Source organism: Nanorana parkeri, unplaced genomic scaffold (genome assembly GCF_000935625.1).
Source record: "Nanorana parkeri isolate BGI_ZX_2015 unplaced genomic scaffold, ASM93562v1 scaffold197, whole genome shotgun sequence".
Taxonomy (NCBI): Eukaryota; Metazoa; Chordata; class Amphibia; order Anura; family Dicroglossidae; genus Nanorana; species Nanorana parkeri.
The window spans coordinates 414,718-433,339 of NW_017306465.1; the positions used below are offsets into that span (position 1 = coordinate 414,718).

Below are 18,622 nucleotides of genomic sequence, written 5' to 3' on the forward strand. Positions count from 1 at the left end.
CAATAGGAGCCTCTTCCTTCACATTAGAGTACCCCGTTCAAATAAGGAGTCCCCTTTCACATCAGAGTCCCTTCTTTACTTTAGGACCCACTGCTTTCACATCAGAGTCCACCCTTTCACCCAAAGGTCCCCCTTTAAATTTGGAGCCCCAGTCCTTTCACTTCAGATCCCCCCTCTCACAGTAGGAGCCTCCTCCTTCAAATCAGAGTCTGCTCTTCAAATCAGGAGCCCCCTTTTTACATTAGTGTCCCTTCTTTACATTAGGACTCCCTGCTTTCACATGAGGGCTCCCCTTTCAAATCAGTGTTCCCCCCTTCACATCAGAAGCCTGCCTGCACTATGGAAAGGCATGAAGTTGTTTGAACATTTTGAGGCACTCCTGAGGAATCCATAAGGCACCAAACGGTGCCACGGCAACCTAGTTGAGAAAGACTGCTTTAATGTATGATGGTTTGAGGTTGTCAGTGTTGGTGGTAGACCTCCTGCAGTAGTGGCCCACACAATTGTTTCGAAGGTGTTGGTGGTAGAACACCTAAATAATACCGGCACCAGACATCACCTCCAATGTATACATCACTACAAAGGCTGCTTGTGTGCCATTTCTGTACATGCTATCTCTTTAGCTTCTCAAACCCAAACAAAGTTTGGGTTTGGCGCCCACGAACAGGGCGGGATGATACCATCAATCACCTTTCATTTGCAATTAGGATGAAACACACACAGGGGCATATTTATAAAACTGTAAATCTGACATTTACCAAACATTCACCAAAGGTGAATCTTTCTGATGCATGTGTTTTAAATGACAGTGATTGATTCATCACCACTGAATGTTTGGCAAAAATCACATTCACGTCTTTATAAATATGTCCCAATGTTTTAAGCAAAATAGCCTGCACACTATAAATCCATCTGTTTGTGTTAATGACTGTGTGTTGAACAAATATTACTCAGTGAAAGCTGTAAAGCCCATATATTCACGTCTATAGTACCCCTTCATGTGTCCAATATGTAAAAAGAGGTGGAAATGAGGCACTTACCTCCGATGCGTGAAGTCAGCAGGCAGGTCATTCTCTGTATGCTCTAAAAAGGAATAATGAGTACTTGGTGTCCTCTCAAATCTCTTCATTCTCTCCAACCGCAAACTAGTTGGCAAATCTATAAAGTTAATGGAAGACCATTACAATGGTCAATAATACACTGAAGACCCAGTTCACTACTGAGCGTTTTGTCATGCATGTCCCAAAGTGCAACAGCACTAAATATGAACCCAGTTATTTTCAGTGGTGTCTGTTCACCAGGTGGTACCTGAGCATTGTGTTGCTTGTCATGTCACCTAGAAAAAGCTCATGAGCGTTTTTTGGGGTAGAATTACGTAGCACAATAAACTTCAAAGGGAGCACCTGAAAACCACACATAACTCACGTACCTAGTAATCGCCTCCTTCACCTGCAGCACAAAAGCTCAAACTGTTGAGCCCTGCATAATGGAACTAGAGATTCCAGTGGCCTGCGCCCGTGGAGCTGTGCCATCTGGTAGAATATGTTGGCTGTTTCCTCCACTCCTCTTTAAACTGGCCCCAGATGACATTCTGCCTCTTTGCTGATGTTGTACCTCTTTCTCACTTTCCTCCTTTACAATCTTGGCCACCCTAGAGTCTGCCACTTCATCATCACCACCCTACTTTTCGTTCCAGCCCACTTAGTAGTAAGCTGCCGCTGCAGGAACTTTACTGTCAATTATTTCGCCCTGCCTGTTGCCCACCTCCCTGTGTTTAAATAATTCAGCCAACTTATTTATGCCTCTTTGCAGGACAGTGGAGAGATTAGCTATAGAAGAGGAAGGGGGTGCATTTGTAGTTGCAGGTGAAACTGCACTGCTTTTTGCCTGGGAGGAGGATGAAGGCTTGGTTATCCACTCCACAAACTCTTCTGCATGCTTTGACTGTATAGCACACCCACTGCCAGAAAAGAAAGGCAGACTTGCCCTGCTTCTCAAAGGTACGGCTTGATCACTGCTTTGACCTGAGGATGCACAATGTGCTCGCCCCCTAGTTGCCTGTGAAGAACCTCTATCTCTTCCTTTAGGACTCCCAGCGTGATGACAGTAAGGGATTGCCTAATTTTATTAGCACTATGGAAATAGGGGGATTGAGGACATGGTGCTTTGCTGCTTTTGACACTGTGCTGATTGTGTGCAGTAAATTGGGCTGCAAAAGTGTGTGATGATGTGCTGTAGTACAGAGCAGCTTTGCCTGTGCCACCAACAAGTAAGTTCACGCTGCTAACCTCCAAAATGGTATTAAAAGATCCTATCAAAATAAAATTAAATATTCTTACCGCAAAAGAAAAAAAAATTACTTAAACCCTAAACACCAACCCTAAGTCAATAGAACCCAAAACCCTTTTTGGTATTATTTTTTTAAGCTAACTCTTCCCCGCAAAAAAAAAAACAAAAAACCCCCACAAAATATGGACCAGCAGCTGCTAAAGGGCAACAGAAAAAAGCCACATACACAAAACAGTAGTCCTAAAAAGGGCTGTTGGTTCTGTTCACTGTGAATACAATGCAACTGTATTACACACTGCAATGTGTACACACTGCAATGCAATTCAAAGTAATAACTAAAGCGCTGAACAGGACAGTATATCACACTGTAATTCACTAGATTGTAGCAGTGACAATATACAGCAGTGAATATAGCACTCTATAGCTCTGCCGTGATGGGGGACATATGGGATTGACCTTCCCAAAAGTGTTGCCCTATTCAAAAATTTCTAGGCACGATTATTCAACAGTGGAGCGGTTTTGGCCAGCTTGTGCATCGGGAAAGGTAAGTATTTACTTGTTACCATTACAGGTAACATCTTGATTAGAAATGTATTTAAACGACACTGTAGGTATTTCATAAACCCATCCCTGTGAATCAATACATACATGTAAAGTTTTTTCAGTAGATAATAATATAGTACTTACAATGTGATTTGGTGATTCACTGCGTCACATGGGATCAGAACACTTTTTAATAAGAATAAAGAGGAAAAAAAGAACTTCAAAATATCATCTGTAAATCCTTTCATGTTAGATGAAGTTTCAAGAAACGCAGCAACATTAGTAGAGAAGTAATTGCACACTTCAAATTGTGATCAGTCATGTTATTTACTTACAGCAAGCATATACCTTATATTGGTAGAGTACAGTCATGCAGTACAGTACGTGCACCCAATGTATAGTGTAAGCCCCTTATATATGGTATGTGTGTATCTGCACCATTCTTCATATGACACCCCTAAGCATTATGGCTACAGATGGCATTCAGATTTGCCTGACCACGAATTGGAGGTGAATTTCCAACATTCAAATTTGGACACACAGCTCTTATTCCTTTTTTTTTACAGAAAACTTGGTCTCCCTGGTTGGACTATGTTCATCCATTGAATTTGGATTGCGCTCTGATCTCTCTTTGATATGTAGCTAGTTGGGTGCTTCATGGCCCTTGCCGACCTCCACACAGTCTCTGTTTTGTTCTTTCCTGTGTCTGTCCCTTTCTCCTTTCTTCTTTTTCCTTTCATTCCTCTTACTGGAGGTTTTCATGGTAGTTACGGTCGGCACCATGAGTTGAATGTGTTACATTTAGCCATTGGTTTTGCTGTTTCCTCTCTAGTCTTGAGACTGTTGTGGGCTTCGGTAGCAGTGTCCTAGCGGCTACAGCTATTCTAGCTTCATATTTTTTATTTTAGCCCATACTGATTGAATTCTTTTCTGATTGTATTTCATGTAACTACTCATTGTTTCTGCCCTTTCCTGACTATGTTTCAGTCGCATTTGCATGATTGCACTGCTTTATTTTAAAGATCTTCTCAATAAAAACTTTTGTAAACCAAATTTGGACACACAGCAAACATTTGGGGGCATTACCCCAGGTGAATTTCCTGACCTATAATAATTTCTGTACCTTTTTAACCCTGGCCAGCAGACTCCGAGACAATAATGGGGGTTGAGAGATGGGTAATCCAGCCCCCTTAAGGCTAGGTTCACACCTAGGCGATTCAGATTTTGAGCTGTTTTCATGCGGTTGCCACGCGTTTTCAATTGCGCAACTGTTCGTTGTAAACCGTGCGGTTGTCGCAGGTTTTGCAATGCATAGAGATGTCTGAGGGACCCAAACCATGCGGCAACCACCCGAAAATAGTCCCTGCACCATTTCAGTCGCGCAAAAAAACCGCAAAGGTGTGAGCAGCCTCCATTGACTTCAATGCGAATCTGTGTTTTGAGCGATATTGTGCTACTCAAACCGTGCGATAAATCACCTAGGTGTGCACCAGCCCCCTTAATACTGTATAAAGCAGGGAAAAGGGGATCAGAGCAGCCATAGTGTCAGTGTGTATGAGCTGTTGTAGGGAGGGCATAAGGAGGGCTGACAAACTACATTGGGAGAGATTAATGGCAGTTGGCTAACTGTGCTTTACTACTATGAACTGCAGTGGTAGATCTTACGTGCTGCCCATCCCCCTTCCCATGTTCACAGTTCTTCACCTAACCCAAAATTAGTAAGGGCTTCTATCTGTGTGCGCAACAAGTTTGATTGCTATCTCTTGGATGTTTTATTTTTTGTGTCTTTATTAATTTGTCATGAATGTTGGTTGTGGTCACTTTTTTTGCTGCTGTCCCTTCCATATGGAACTAATAAAAAATAACATAAAAATTGGCTTCCGTTTTAGGTTGTGTTATGGGGTTTTAATTTCTTTTGGTAGTATATTATTATTTTGTTTATGTGGATGGGACCTTTTTTAGGCATGCTCAAAGTGTAGCATTAACTTGTAGCTGAAGAGCTGTGCTTGCAGTTGCCTTTTGTTTACAGCACATGGCTATATTATTCGAAAGGAAAAAAACAAAGCGCAAAAACAGTATGCATCCGAACCACCTAACATTATATTGCATTCACAGCAACCCTTATCCTCATAGTAAATAAAAAGGTTAGGCATAGGCCTATATGAGAGCATATCCTCCAAACTGAATAGCAATTCAACTTCTACTATTGAGTGATGTATTATTACCAATTTTACTGATTCCCTGCATCTCCCAGCCATCTCAAGCAGGACCCCCCCCACCCCCCCACACACACACTTTCATCCCTATTATACAGTGGATCACTTTACCCACTTCCACCACCATGTACCTCCATATTACACCATAGCATCCCCCACATCCATTCCCTGCCTACTTTCTCCTGTGCACCTTTCCCCTTTTTTTACCTGCTCCCTACTCCTGTCCTCATGTCTACCTATTAATGACTCCCCCCCACCCCCTTCCTCCTTCAATAAAATTAATTGGGGGAATTTATCATAGCAATTGGGAGTGTTTAAACTTGCACGGAATATATTTGATGCACTTTGCGCCAGATTTATGTTGCTAGTGTAATGTTGTTCATAAATGAGGTGAAATAGACTTCATGAAAGAAGACTCGTAACTCCGGGCAAAAAGGAGACTCGTAACTCCGGGCAAAAAGCTTAACTGTCGCTTCTTGAAGAGGTGGTCATGGAGACTTCTTATGCAGCAATTGTTTTGTTAGGTGATGCTCGAGTTTCCAGATGTAAACAGTTGCGAACCTTCGCAAAACAGGCGCAAAACATGTGCAATCGGAAAACTAGTACAAGCTCTGGTCAAAACAGGGGCACATGTTAAAAGGAGCGGATAAACAGATTTGCACATTAAAAATAAATTATCTAAGAGGCTAAAACTGTCGCAATCGCTTTGATAAATTCCCCCCATTATGGTTTCATTATTTTTTTTGGCATCGGTCCCCCATGGTGCTTCCCTGTGCCTTTTTTGATTATAGCTTGCCTACCAAGCCTACAAATTGCCTATTGAGCCTTTTGATAACAGGTTGCCTATCAACCCAACAAATCAGCAGACGTTTTTTGGCAAAGGTCCCCCATGGTGCTACCCTGTGTCTTTTTTGATAACAGCTTGCCTATCAAGCCTATAAATTGGCAGATCATACAAAAAAGATTTGACACCATCCCATTTTTCCATGTGTGTTGATATGCAGTTATATGCAGTATTGCTCATTTTTACCTTTGCTTTGATATGCATTGTAACACATTTTGGTGTTTTTATGTTTAAGTGCACAGAAAACTGCACTGATATACACTGAGTGGTCAGATTATTATGACCACCCCATCAGTACTTCGTTGGGCCACGAGATGACTTTGTTGGGCCGCCTCGTGACTCCACGAGATTTTGAAAGGTGATGCGAGGAATCTGACACTGCACTGTTGCCCTTCTGTTGTCTTGTACCAGTCTTGCCACTCTCCATTCTGCCCTAACATTGACCAGTCGCTGACGGCCACAATTCGCACGTTCAGACCCAGATTTTTGGCTGACAGTCCAGTCTTTAAACACTTTAACAACAGATGCTCTTGAACATCTAACAAATTCTGCTGTTTTGCTGATACTTGCTCCATGGCTTCGAGCGACCAACAATCATCCCACGTTCAAAGGCTGTTAAATCGCGTTGTTTACCCGTATCTTCAGAAAAAAATCACTTCTACTGTCGTGGTAAACAACCTGCTTCCCTATTTATAATGGTCTGGACCTCTAGCAACTTCAGCGCAAAATTATAGCTAATTTGTCCTACAAACATCAGGTGGTCATAATAATCTGGCGTCATAATAATCAGTGTAGAGCATGAAATGATTTTATGTTTTATGAAAAAGGTTACAATAGTGTTTATTGTTGTATAATGTGTAAAATGTACACATGCCTTCTTGTGATACATACACTAAACTGAGACCAAAAGTTATGCAAACCATTGTTTAAAAAAGCATTAATTATATATGTGAACTGCATTTGTTTATTGAGGATGTTTTATATATGTGTGTTATCAATATAAATTATATCACATGTGTTTAGAGGATTTCCGTCAATACATTTGTTATTGTAAGGTTAAATGCTGTCTGTGGAGACTAGAAGCGAGGTTATAACTGGAAGGCGGTGTGACATTCTGTACAGATCCTGAGAATCCTAAAGAACTATATTGTACAATTTTGGAAGGGGGAATCCCCTCTGTTACATTTCCTCCGCTCCTCTTATTCCCCTACATACAGCAAGCATTACACTGCACTGTGCATTGTGTGTGAATTCAGGACAAATAAAGATTGAAGCAGGGAGTGATGTAATGTGTGTTGTAACCATTGCTCCCACCCAGGAAGTGATGTCACATGTCTTGTCACCATGGCTCCCATCCAGGAAGTGATGTCACATCTTGTCACCATGGCGCCCATCTAGGAATTAATGTCACATGCCTTGTCCCAATGGCTCCCATCCAGGAAGTGATGTCAGATGTCTTGTCACCATGTCTCCCATCCAGGAAGTGATGTCACATGTCTGGTCACCATGGTCTCTAATCCAGGACTTGCCACTGTGGGGGAGTTGCTGGGTACCCCCTGTATGTATCTGTGTGATGGCTCTAATCTGTATAAAGTAACATGTACACACAGCTGTAATTTTCAGAACTGGGAGGGGATACAGGTAGGACTGGGAGGGGATAGAGGTAAAACTGGAAGGGGCTACAGATAGGTAGGACTGGGAGGGACTATAGGTAGGACTGGGAGGGACTATAGGTAGGACTGGGGGGGACTATAGGTAGGACTGGGAGGGTATATAGGTTGGACTGAGAAGGAATATAGGTAGGACTGGACCTATGAAACCCATTAATGACTGTTTTAGTAATAACTGAGTGTTATGTTTGGAAATTAACCAAGCAAAAAGCATTTTTGCCCCTTATATAGCATAGTACGGATCCATATGTTGATATTATACACTGCTCATTAGTCTTTATTTCCCATGTGTACAATTTAATAAACACTAAACCTTGTCCCACTTGTAAAGGAACAGCATAAAACACGCATTTTCAGGAGAAAATAACCACATGAATTACGTTATTTATCCCAAATAATAAATGCAACTATTAAACATATTTCCTATTTTGAAAAACATCACCTCACCTTTGCTTTTGCGGTTTCCCTTGACATCGGTTATCCCAAATAATGTATATTTTTCTTTCATTAAACACACTACCAGAGCTAATATAAATATATGTAACTGATCTGACAGTTAAACGGTCGATCACATGACCTACTCATGTCAGGTGACCTGCTGCTGGGTCACTTAGGAAGTCTGCAGCATAGCTGAGCTCAAGCAGGAGGATGATAGACTTGTGTATGTAGATCTGCCTGATATTTGGACGATAACATCATATGACAAGCCTGGAAATCAGGATTAGCGTCCATTCACATCAAGGTAGACACAATGCAAGTCAACGTGTGTGTATTAATGTACCGCAAATGGTGTGAATGGGCCCTTAACAAAGTGTATGATTCTCTGTTCTCTGGACAAATCTACACCCATATATATATTCAGGAAAATATAAAAATCTGTCATTCGCGCAGTGCTCCGAATGTGGCACATAATTGTTGCTACAAGGCTATTTGTATTCTTGGAGCACGGGGAGCCATTTTTAATTCTGTAAAGAAACGGATAGCTTTTCTTAAGGCCCAACTCCAGCTAAAACCATTTAGTTTGTATTGGATAAAGTAGGGTAGGGTTGGATTATCTGTTTATTATTGTTGCATCTTTATTAGGGGATTCAAGCTTCATTGCTAGGGATGTTATTAGCACAACTGAGCTACTGAAAATGACCCAGGTAGCTTAGGTCTAAGGATAGGCATCAATGTGGCCGCTGGCAGATTTAGCTCTATAATAGGCAACCTCGGCCATCTAGCTGCTGTGGAACTACAAGTGCCATAAGATTTGCGTGACTGACAGCCACTGGCATGACTCACAGGGACATGATAACATTTGTAGCTTCAGCACAGCTGGAGTGCCAAGGTGGACTACCCCTGGCATATTAGATGCCAATGACAGGTCCTGCTGATCTGTCATGCAGCTACATTGTAGCAAAAATGTATGTAATGTGCATCACACATGTTACAATCGGTAACATGTTTTGGATTTACCAACAACTATGGAGTTCAAGGACCTGGGTACTCTATTTACTGCTTATCCTGGGGCATTGTTTGAATTGCTCTTGTCATTTTCATCAACTTTAGCACAACTGACAGCCTTATTTTCTAACAGCAGGATGCCCAGGGAAACTTGTGCCAGAGGTATGTGTAAGCAAGGTATAGATTACACTTACCTCTGAGGGGGAGTAGAGTCTGTGCCCCTTCTTGAGAGACACTGTCCCCCACTGTAATTCCTTTCCACCACTAGGTGTCCCAGTGTTCTAAGACAATTGATGCCCAGTAAATGTCAACCTGAAAGACTGAGGACATACTGCAAGTGAAGGATATCATGGGCTCACCCCCACGTCAATCCTGTTCTCTAGATTATTGCAGACCATTGGGAAAAGATCCAAACCGGAAGAGATTTGAGGGCTTTATATTAACATGACAGACTAGGTATAAAGCATAAAGCCGAACTGAGCTGTCATGAGGGGAATATGGGGACTGGCATTACTGACAGCTTTCTGACCTCGACCATTTGGCTCCACTGTTCTGAGTCACTAATGCTCAACAAGTATGCAGAAAATGAATTCTGTCTTCACTGTGCGTAACTTGATGTTGCAATGGTTTTGCAATTTGGTAATACGTTACACACATTGTCTGCTCTATTTTTTGGTTTTCTCCCGTCAATTTGGTACTTGATCCTTCTTACCAACCCGGCAGACCAAGCTTAGTCCTTCGCAGCCATTGGATGATCCACGTGACACCACTTCTCATGGTCACAAACTGCTGAGCTTCCTTTAAACCCCACCACATGTGAGTGCATATCAGTGAATATCATGTTGCTCCTTTAAAAACCCACCTTGTGGCGCATCGGTTCTCTCTTTTTGTTTTTCCATGATACACACCAGACACCCCGGTCTGATTTCACCAGGAGCCGCACACCAGCCTTCAATACCCAGACGCCCCCCGAAGTGTGCTCTCCAAATTGGACTTTTCTTTGAACTTTTTATTTCAGAATAAAACTTGACTCTTTGCAGTGGGGCTACCCAAATTATCATTAATAAATACTAAGGCTTACAGGAAATCACAAATTATTCAATAAAAGAATAGAATATCCAATCTAATGTTTAGAAAAGAAAAGGCAAATCATGTATAAAAATAACAATAGGAATACTATTTATTATTTATGGATACATTTGTACCCACAGAAGGTGTTTTTATGTTGGATTACAAGGAATTATCTGTGTGCAGATTGGTTTTCTTTGTATGATTTTGCCAGCAAATATATCTCGGCAGACTCTTTTCTGCTAGCTTTAGGCTTTATAGTCTTGACATGTTGAAATCTTTGTTGCAGTCTGTGTCTTAATGTATTGCTTTCACTGCCATCCCAGATTTTGCAGAGAAAATTCCCCCCTGGTTGCAGAACAATGGCTGCCAAGTCCAAAAGAGACAGACACATGCTGACTAATCTATGGTGATCCAGCTCCCTGAATCCACTGGCATTGGGAGCCATATCGCTCAAAATGGCATCTGCTTTGCCAGATGGGAGAAGTCTGACTATTTCCTGGTGTGTGGCGGGATCTGTGAGGTCACATTTGGAGAGGAACACTGCTCCGTCTAGGGGAAATATATTAAGAAGATCCACACCTAATACAAAGCCAACACTTGCTGTAGGATCTGCAAAAGAAAATGATAATTTACAATAAAAATTCAATGCAAATATTAACATAGTTAAATAGTAAGCTTGGAAAAAAGTAATGTCCATATACTTCAGGGCCAAGTCACACCATAACCAGTGCGTTCCGGCACGGTTTGAGGCCGGAGCACACTGGATTGCAGAAATCAAGCAGGAGGGCACGTTCTGGAGCGGGAGGGGGCATGGTGGTGGCATTCATGTTAACAGCCCTGCAGACGCGCTCCCCGCCCGCAGTGGGGTCGCTCCCGCACCAGAACGCAAGGTACAGGAATGCCCTCCATTCCAGTGTAGTGCGATCGGAAAAAGTGCTACGTGCACTATTTTTTTCTGATCGCACTGCACCGAAATGCAAGGCATTTCTGTACCTTGCGTTCTGGTGCGGGCGATCGCACTGTGGGCGTGTCTGTGGTGCCATTGACCGTCCCAGCTTAATTTCTGCAATCTAGTGTGCTCCGGCCTTGAACCCTGCCGGAACGCACTGGATATTTTGTGACTGGGCCCTCAACCAAAAAACACAAAAATAAATTAATAAAACATAAACAGCTTGTATCCTTGGAACCCTAAACCTCCAGCTGGTCTAGAGGAAGGTAAAAAACATAAAAGAATGTGGTCTAATGTTCACTAACAGGAACAAATTCAGATCCCAAAAGGCTCTCAGATAATTTTCTAGATTCACCAATCATATCTGCAGCCTGCTTTTACTGTCAACGAATAGGACATAAGGTTCAAGGAGAACCTCACAGTGTATGTGGAAGGAAATAGAATTTGTAATTGTCCTTCTGTAAGATACCCATACCTCCATAGTTCCTCCTAAGCCTCACATACTCACCTTTTTCTGGCTACCTTGCTGCTCCGATCAACTGTGTGAGGTGAGGAAAGACAGCCCTGGGGAAGCTTAAGTTTGATCTCCAGTCAGAGCTTCCACAAAAATTCTCAGAAGGATAGTCCACAGTGTGGGAACCAGGTAGAAGTCCTGGAAGATTCCTAGAAATACTGTTTCTGGTAAGTCTAACTGGGAAGTTCCCAAATCATCTTCCAGGATAGCATACCTCGGGGGGATCGGACCACTGCCTGCAGAACTTTCATGCCAAACGTCAGATATTGTTGTAAAAGCAGCTCCGCCCTGTAATGTTTTATTCAGTTTTTTTCAGTATGTAACACAGTGCAGAGGTCACAAAGAAAGTACAGGGACTTACAGTTGCTTTGACCTCTTCTTCTTCTGGTGATGGTGGGGGAGCAGCGAGGTTTCCTACACGTCCAGCCGGCTCCAGGTGCTCTCTCTCTCTCCCGCGCAGCAGAAGCCGGCCAACTGCAGTTCGACAGTCTTCCTCTCCCACCAATGGCAGCTGAGGCGGGCGGAGGAAACTGCTGTAGCCGCCAAGGAGCCCCGCTCCTTGGCGGCTACAGAGAAAGAGAAGAGAGAACAGAAGCGAGCGATCGCCGCGGCGGTAGTGTTCCATCCCTGGTCCCGCAGGCGGCTCACCCCCTCCATGATATTCCACTGCCCCCCCCCGCAATTTTCACTCGCCAATTGCGAGGGGGCGAGCGGAAATTCTGAGGCCTGACGGTAGTCATCTTTAAGAGAGGGCCGAGGGGGTCAGAGGGCTATTTTAAGTGTCTACTTGTGTTTCCTAAAGTAGATGGAACCAATCATCTCTCACATAGCTGTCCTGGAAGATGATTGGGGAAAATAAAATTCAGCATAATGAAGCCTTCCCCTCAGTATTTGTTTTCTGTAAGTTTGCTTGTACCTGCTGGTCCTAACACTGAACACCCACTTACTGTCCTATGATGACAATGCTCACTGAATGCCCATCTATGCACACAGAATTCAAAGAGTAACATTTAAATAAAAAACAAAAAGTATCCAGGTGTACATAATAAAAAACAAAAAGTATCCAGGTGTACATAATAAAAAACAAAAAGTATCCAGGTGTACATAATAAAAGTCTACCTAGGCAAGATGTTTTTGCCTAGGGCTTAATCGTAAATTAAAATGTATGTTCAGCCAACATTTAGATTTAGAAAGGAATAGATAGAACCCATGTCTTGTTTTTACTGCTATTCGGGACTTCTTTACAGAGATTTACCTTCTCCTCCCATTGACATCTCTTTACCAGACAGGAAGTGAGAGGAAATCTCTTAACAGCAACACAAAAAGAAATAAACATGCTTTTCTTTAATATATTAGGGAAAGGCCAGAACCCCTTTCAGATTATCCCTCACTTCCTGTCTTGTGAAACAGTTGTCAGCAGGACAGGAAGTGAGGATGAAGCTCCCTAAAGAAGCCCCTAATCCCTCCCCACTCTAACCAAAACTAGAGAAAAAGTTTTTTTCGGCTGACCTACACTTTAAGAAAATTATATGCTTTTGTCTAGTTGACGTAGCTGGACCTGACAGTTTGCTCACCTTGCCCCAAGGAATTGACTTTCTCAATGAGCACCTGGCTCCAGGCCCCTGGGGCAGCACCACAATCGATCACATGAAGTCCTGGCAGCAGGATTTTCTGCTCCTTATCAATTTCAAGGAGCTTCCAAGCGCTGCGGCAGCGGTAGTTTTGTTCCTGCGCTGCTTTTACGTAGGGGTCCCTCTTCTGCCTGGTGAGCCATATGTGCTCTGCTCCTGTCTTGGCCTTTTCTTGAACCAGGCTGATATGAAGCCTACGACACTGTACTAGCCAAGAGGCTTTGTGACAAAATCTGCAAGCAAAAAAATTTATTGAATTGCCAACAAATATATTTATACCAGAGACAAATTTTAAGTGAACTTGTGAGGGCACAAATGTTGCCATCTAGGAGCAAACATGCAGCCATTGAATAATACTGTTTATTACTTCCTGCATTGCTGACCCAGAACATTTAGGCAAATCAGTAGTTCTGACTTCACCGGTGGCATGTTTGTTCTGAGTTAGTAACTCAAGTTTTGAAGTTCAAGACAATCATAACTAGCATTTTCAGAAGGTCAGCAATGGCAGTCTACACGTTTCACCCAGGACACTTCTTTCAAGGTACACTCTAGCTAAACTTGAACATTTAGGACCCTTTTAAATGATGCATTGTGGTAATGTACCTGTCTTAAAGCTGTAGTAAACTGCCAACACAAATTTCAGGTAGTAGGCCCCCAGGAGGTGTGTGCCATACACATATAGTCTCTTCTGTCATAAAAACCTTAACTGTCACCATTTTTTTTTACTTTTCTTCCACTTCAATGCATATCTGAACCCAAAAGACGTGGTAGCTGCATACGTTTAAGGATAAGAGAGAAGTTCCTCTTTAAGGCCTCATTCATACGACAAAAGGGCGGCACGTACAGCTCCGTGCTGGGTGCACAGCCGTATCGGCCCGCTCCCGGGAAGGACAGGTGCTGCGTGTGATTAGTACGCAGCCCCTGCCTTTCTCTATGGGAGTACGCTGTCATATGCCGCCCTACGCTCACCACAAGTGCAGGTCCGTAAGGGTGCGGGTGTCCCGGCTCGGACGCTGACAGGATCCATCCTGTCAGCATACGAGTACGGACACCGGCACGACGGGTGAGTGTAGGGCGGCGTATGACCGCACATTCTCATAGAAAAAGACAGGGGCTGCGTACTAATCACACGCAGCACCTGTCCTTCCCGGGAGCTGCCTGATATGGCCGTGCACGCAGCACGGAGCTCTACATGCCGGCCTTTTCTTGTGTGAATGAGGCCTAAAGAGGAACTTCACCCATATCTTCAAAGTAACAACAAAGGCACCTTTAGAAATGTTTAGTAATGACAATCTACAAACAGATACTTCTAGATAATTGCCGGCTTTGTATTCTTTACATACCTTGTTTTTCTTTTCCTCCCCATTCTTCCCAAAGCTGCCATTTGTACTAAGGGCAGATGAATCCATCTCCATTTACTTCCTGGAACTCTGGCACGTGACTAGGACATGTGACCATGCACTTCATCTCAGGGGAGGAAAATGCCTTTCCCCGAGATTTCCCAGCAATGCTCTGCTGATGTAACCTTCCCAGGATGCAATGCTTGGGCACATTACATCAATGATGCCCAAGAGGACCAGGAAGTAGAAAGCAAAAAATAAATATGTTTAACTAAAGAATGTAAGCATCCGAGCTGCATGCTGATATGATTTTTGGTCAAAGCGGGTAAATCGGACATGTCTATTGTGGTGCACAATGTTACATTGGTTGTCACTGACTATGAGTGCCATTCACAATGAATGTAATTCACCAGTCAGAATGAGCATTTAAAAACCTGTACTGAGGAAGTGCTGTCATTCCTTCACCTTCTGAAAGTTCTAGAACTCCGTCTGTCCTACTGATCCAGTGGCTTCTATACAACTACAGCGACCTATTGCAAACACAGGTTTTTTATTTCTGACCACAGCTATGCATTATTTTCATAAAGGGAGGTTACACAGAACACAATTATGTAACTAAAAGCCGCAGTCCTAACATCAAGCACTGTATATATTTTTTTCTTGTACAAATGATCATAATAAATGTATAATAATTTACACTGACTGAACTTTCTGCTCAGATAGACCACTTGCATTCGGGAGTTGTGCAATTGCGCATTTATTGCTCCGTCATTTTAAATGGGCAAAAAGAGCATCTTACAATGTACTCTCAGCAGGCACAAAGCAGGAGATGACTTTAATTATATAGCTTTTACATTAGATCCCGAATATGAATAAATAATCCCTCCGCAATCTTTTCTCATACAAATATTACTGCATTTTTATAGCTTCTTTAAATTGCTGCTAACCTCAGTGAGAACAGTCCTTTAATCTATGATTAATCCCAGCACCCTTCTTTGAATATGGATGCTATAGCATGAAACATCTCTATGAATATTAACTCCTTTATCTGGTTTAATCTTCCATGCAGTAAATGTGAAGAGCTGACAGTTCTAAGAGTCTGCTCTTTTACCGCTAACTAGGGAGGCATATAGGGTAAAGCTACGCAGGCAATTTATACTGGTGAAACCACTAAGTCCTAGTTTTGTAGCGCGTTCTACGCTCGACGAACGCTCTACAAAACGCTCAAAAATATAAATCCCATTGTATTCAATGGTCTCGTTCCCACCTTGGCGTATTTCCGCCCGTCCCTAACGCGCTACACAACGGCCCACGCCTGAAAAGGTACAGGTACTACTTTGGGCCGTTTTGTTGCGCTTTTCCATTGGGATACAGCCAAGAAAAAATTCAGAAACGCGCAACTTTTTTACCGCGAATCGCGGTAAAAAAACGCGCGGCGTTCACGCATATGCAATACGCCTAGGTGTAAACGAGACCTTAGGCCTCAATGCCATTGCTGTAGAAGAGTTATGCAGCACTTACCCCCTGCTTAGTGAATGACCTGAATCAGTCATTAACTAGGCAGCCACTGCTCAGGACCAACAAAAAATACAGGGGTCTCAAAGTACTAGCCCACGAACCCGTACCATACAGTAAAACAGTAGAATGTTATCATGGCACATTCACAAGCCAGCATGTAAAACAACTTGTCTCACCACTAAGGTTAACAACAGAGGTTTGGATACACGTCTTCTGCAGAAAATGTGAAAGCCACGCAGCTGCGCCAAGGCACCTCTTATAGTGCGGTCCTAACTCTAAACCATGAGAGTCTCCATCTTGGAGCACATGGGGACAGAAGATTTAGAATTGGGTGCAGGTTTGTCAGGAGGAAGCCCGACATCCCTTTTGTTTGCCCGTACCACACAGCCCGCAACTGGCCAGGGACTGTTTGCCCTCTCTGCAAAAAATGAAAGCAGGTGAGGGGGGCTCTTTCTTTTATTTTATGTCTGTGTGTTGGGGGGTTTTGATGGGGAATAGGGGTGTATTAGTTTCTGTATATTTTTGTGTGGGGGGTTTGTGTGTATTTCTCTGTGCATGTGTATTTCTGTGTGTGTGCATATTTCTGTGTGTGTGTATTTCTCTGTACCAGGCGGCTTGCAGCTGGCTGACAAGTCAGGCTCGCAGTCATGGACTGTGTACCTAACTTGCGGGAACAGCTAGCTGCTCCTGGTGGTGATGGCACTCAGTAGTTCTTTTCGGTCGGAGCCCTGACAGCCTTCACTAAGCACAGGCTGAAACAAAGGATTAGTAAGGTCTGCACCAGGCAAAGGTGCAGACTAGGGATGTCCCGATACCGATACTACTACTTGTACTCGTTAAAACGCCCCGATTTTTAAGGCCGATACCGGCCCTTTAAATTTTTTAACAGCAGCGGCCATCCAAGTTCCCGTGCTTGTGGGGACCCTGGCAGCCTGCTGAGGACCTGCAGATAGCTGTCCATTGCAGTGCCTGTCCGGTTTTTTATCTCCTCCTTCCCGACATAGCCATGGACAGCCCCGGGGGCGGAACTACCAGCGGTGCAGCCGGAGCGGCCACCCCAGGGCTAGAAGCTGGGGGTTTCCGTCGCCCACTGACTGGAGAGGGCTGGGCCGGGAGATGGATGGAGGTTGGGGGGGTCATCAGGGGAGATAGACGGCTGGACGTGGAGGAGGCTAGGGCCCAGCATCGTCGATCTAGAAGTGGAAGAGGCTGCGTCCCATCATCGTTGGTGAGGTGGAGTGCCCGCAGACCCACTGCAGATGTCCACGTCACCCAGGTGAGAGGAATTCTGCTTTGGGGACATGTATTTTCAGAACACATGTCCCCAAAGCAGAATACCATTCTGCCTTAGGCACCTCCCTGAAATGACTTATTTCAGGTTGGGAATGGGATCCCTGCATGGATCTTACTGAATTGTATGATTTGGTCATGCATTTAGCAACTAACCACCAATGTAACTTTAGTGACAGGCTTGACTGGCATTACATGTCTTTGAATGACCTACAGGATGGCAAGCTGGAAAGTTAATAAACCTCAGCTCTGCCAGTCACTCTTACGGAGGGATATATTATCCCTCCGTTATTAATAACTCCTCCCGGGCTATTCACGCCTACTACCTACATTATACTGTACGCCAAACTCACCTATTTCTAACAGCAGCCATCACCGAGACATATACACTACAACACATGCAGAAGCTCAGCCTGAAACATCGACGGCCATCTTTGTTATGGGCAACCATGTTAAGATGGGGTTCACTTATATTTATTCATCTCTGAAAGTTCCGTTTACGGCCTGTGTTTTTAAATTGGGATAAAAGTAATTCGTTTTACTGACAAGCAAAGAGAAAAAAAAAAAAAAGAGAAGAGACTGCCCGTTTTTAAAATGGAGCCGGGGGACATCAACCTGGCAGATCACGTGACCACGCTCTGCGCTTCCCGCGGGTTAAACCCACGTGTATGATTTGTGGACTCGGGTCATTCATGAAGCGCTCAAACTGTACCTGAATAGGTAATTATTGTGTAGTAGCAGCAGCAGCATGTTTTCAGCTCAGGTCGGGATTTATGGGGTTAACACATATTAGTTCTGTGTTAACCCATTGCCTGCCGGGTACGTGTAGTTTTGTCCATGTAAGCTTAGCTAGGTGTAGTGGTTTTGATGCTACAGCAGGGTAGTGAGTGAACATGGTTTAGGGTCGTTTCATATTGTAGCATTGCACTGAAGGCGCAGATACTGTGCCTTTCACATACACAATTGCAGAGTGCAATGCACTGCATGCTCATGTGTTGCCATTCATTATGAATGGCAACTAGTGCACCTAGTTGCCATTGCCTAGTTGCATGTGTTTCACTGTGCTGCAATGCATGGTGCAGGGAAAAAAATAATGCACGCGATATTTTTTCCGGCACTGCGATCCATGCTATTGTGTTACTGTGTGTTGCATTGCAATGTTGCACACCTGCCGGGAAGTGTAGGGGTGCCATTCAGAATGCACTGTGCAATATTATGCACTTAACACATGGATACCGGCAGGGCAGTCTCTATAATGAGGCAGTTACCTCAGGTGGCATCTCATGGGGGGGGGGGGGGGT

The 18,622-nt window shown here is 43.6% G+C and overlaps 1 protein-coding gene across 1 annotated transcript; it reads right to left on the minus strand.

Annotated features, from left to right (window-relative positions):
- Positions 1 to 10,199: 10,199 nt before the first annotated feature.
- MRM2 (mitochondrial rRNA methyltransferase 2) lies at positions 10,200 to 17,754 on the minus strand. Its single transcript, XM_018555447.1, has 3 exons — positions 17,675 to 17,754; positions 13,117 to 13,406; positions 10,200 to 10,688 (listed from the first exon to the last, which is right to left on the minus strand). Exons 1-3 carry the CDS (start codon positions 17,719 to 17,721, stop codon positions 10,249 to 10,251), a joined length of 777 nt encoding a protein of 258 aa, XP_018410949.1. The 5' UTR covers positions 17,722 to 17,754; the 3' UTR covers positions 10,200 to 10,248.
- Between the last annotated feature and the right edge of the window lie 868 nt (positions 17,755 to 18,622).

Bases quoted from the DNA above. Each gene is read 5' to 3' on its own strand.
- MRM2 (XM_018555447.1), bottom strand. From the start codon at position 17,721: ATGTGTTGTAGTGTATATGTCTCGGTGATGGCTGCTGTTAGAAATAG. The intron at 13,407-17,674 runs GTGAGTTTGGCG...TTTTGCTTGCAG, and splicing joins ATGGCTGCTGTTAGAAATAG to ATTTTGTCACAAAGCCTCTT. The intron at 10,689-13,116 runs GTGAGCAAACTG...TTTCTTTTGCAG, and splicing joins AGTCAATTCCTTGGGGCAAG to ATCCTACAGCAAGTGTTGGC.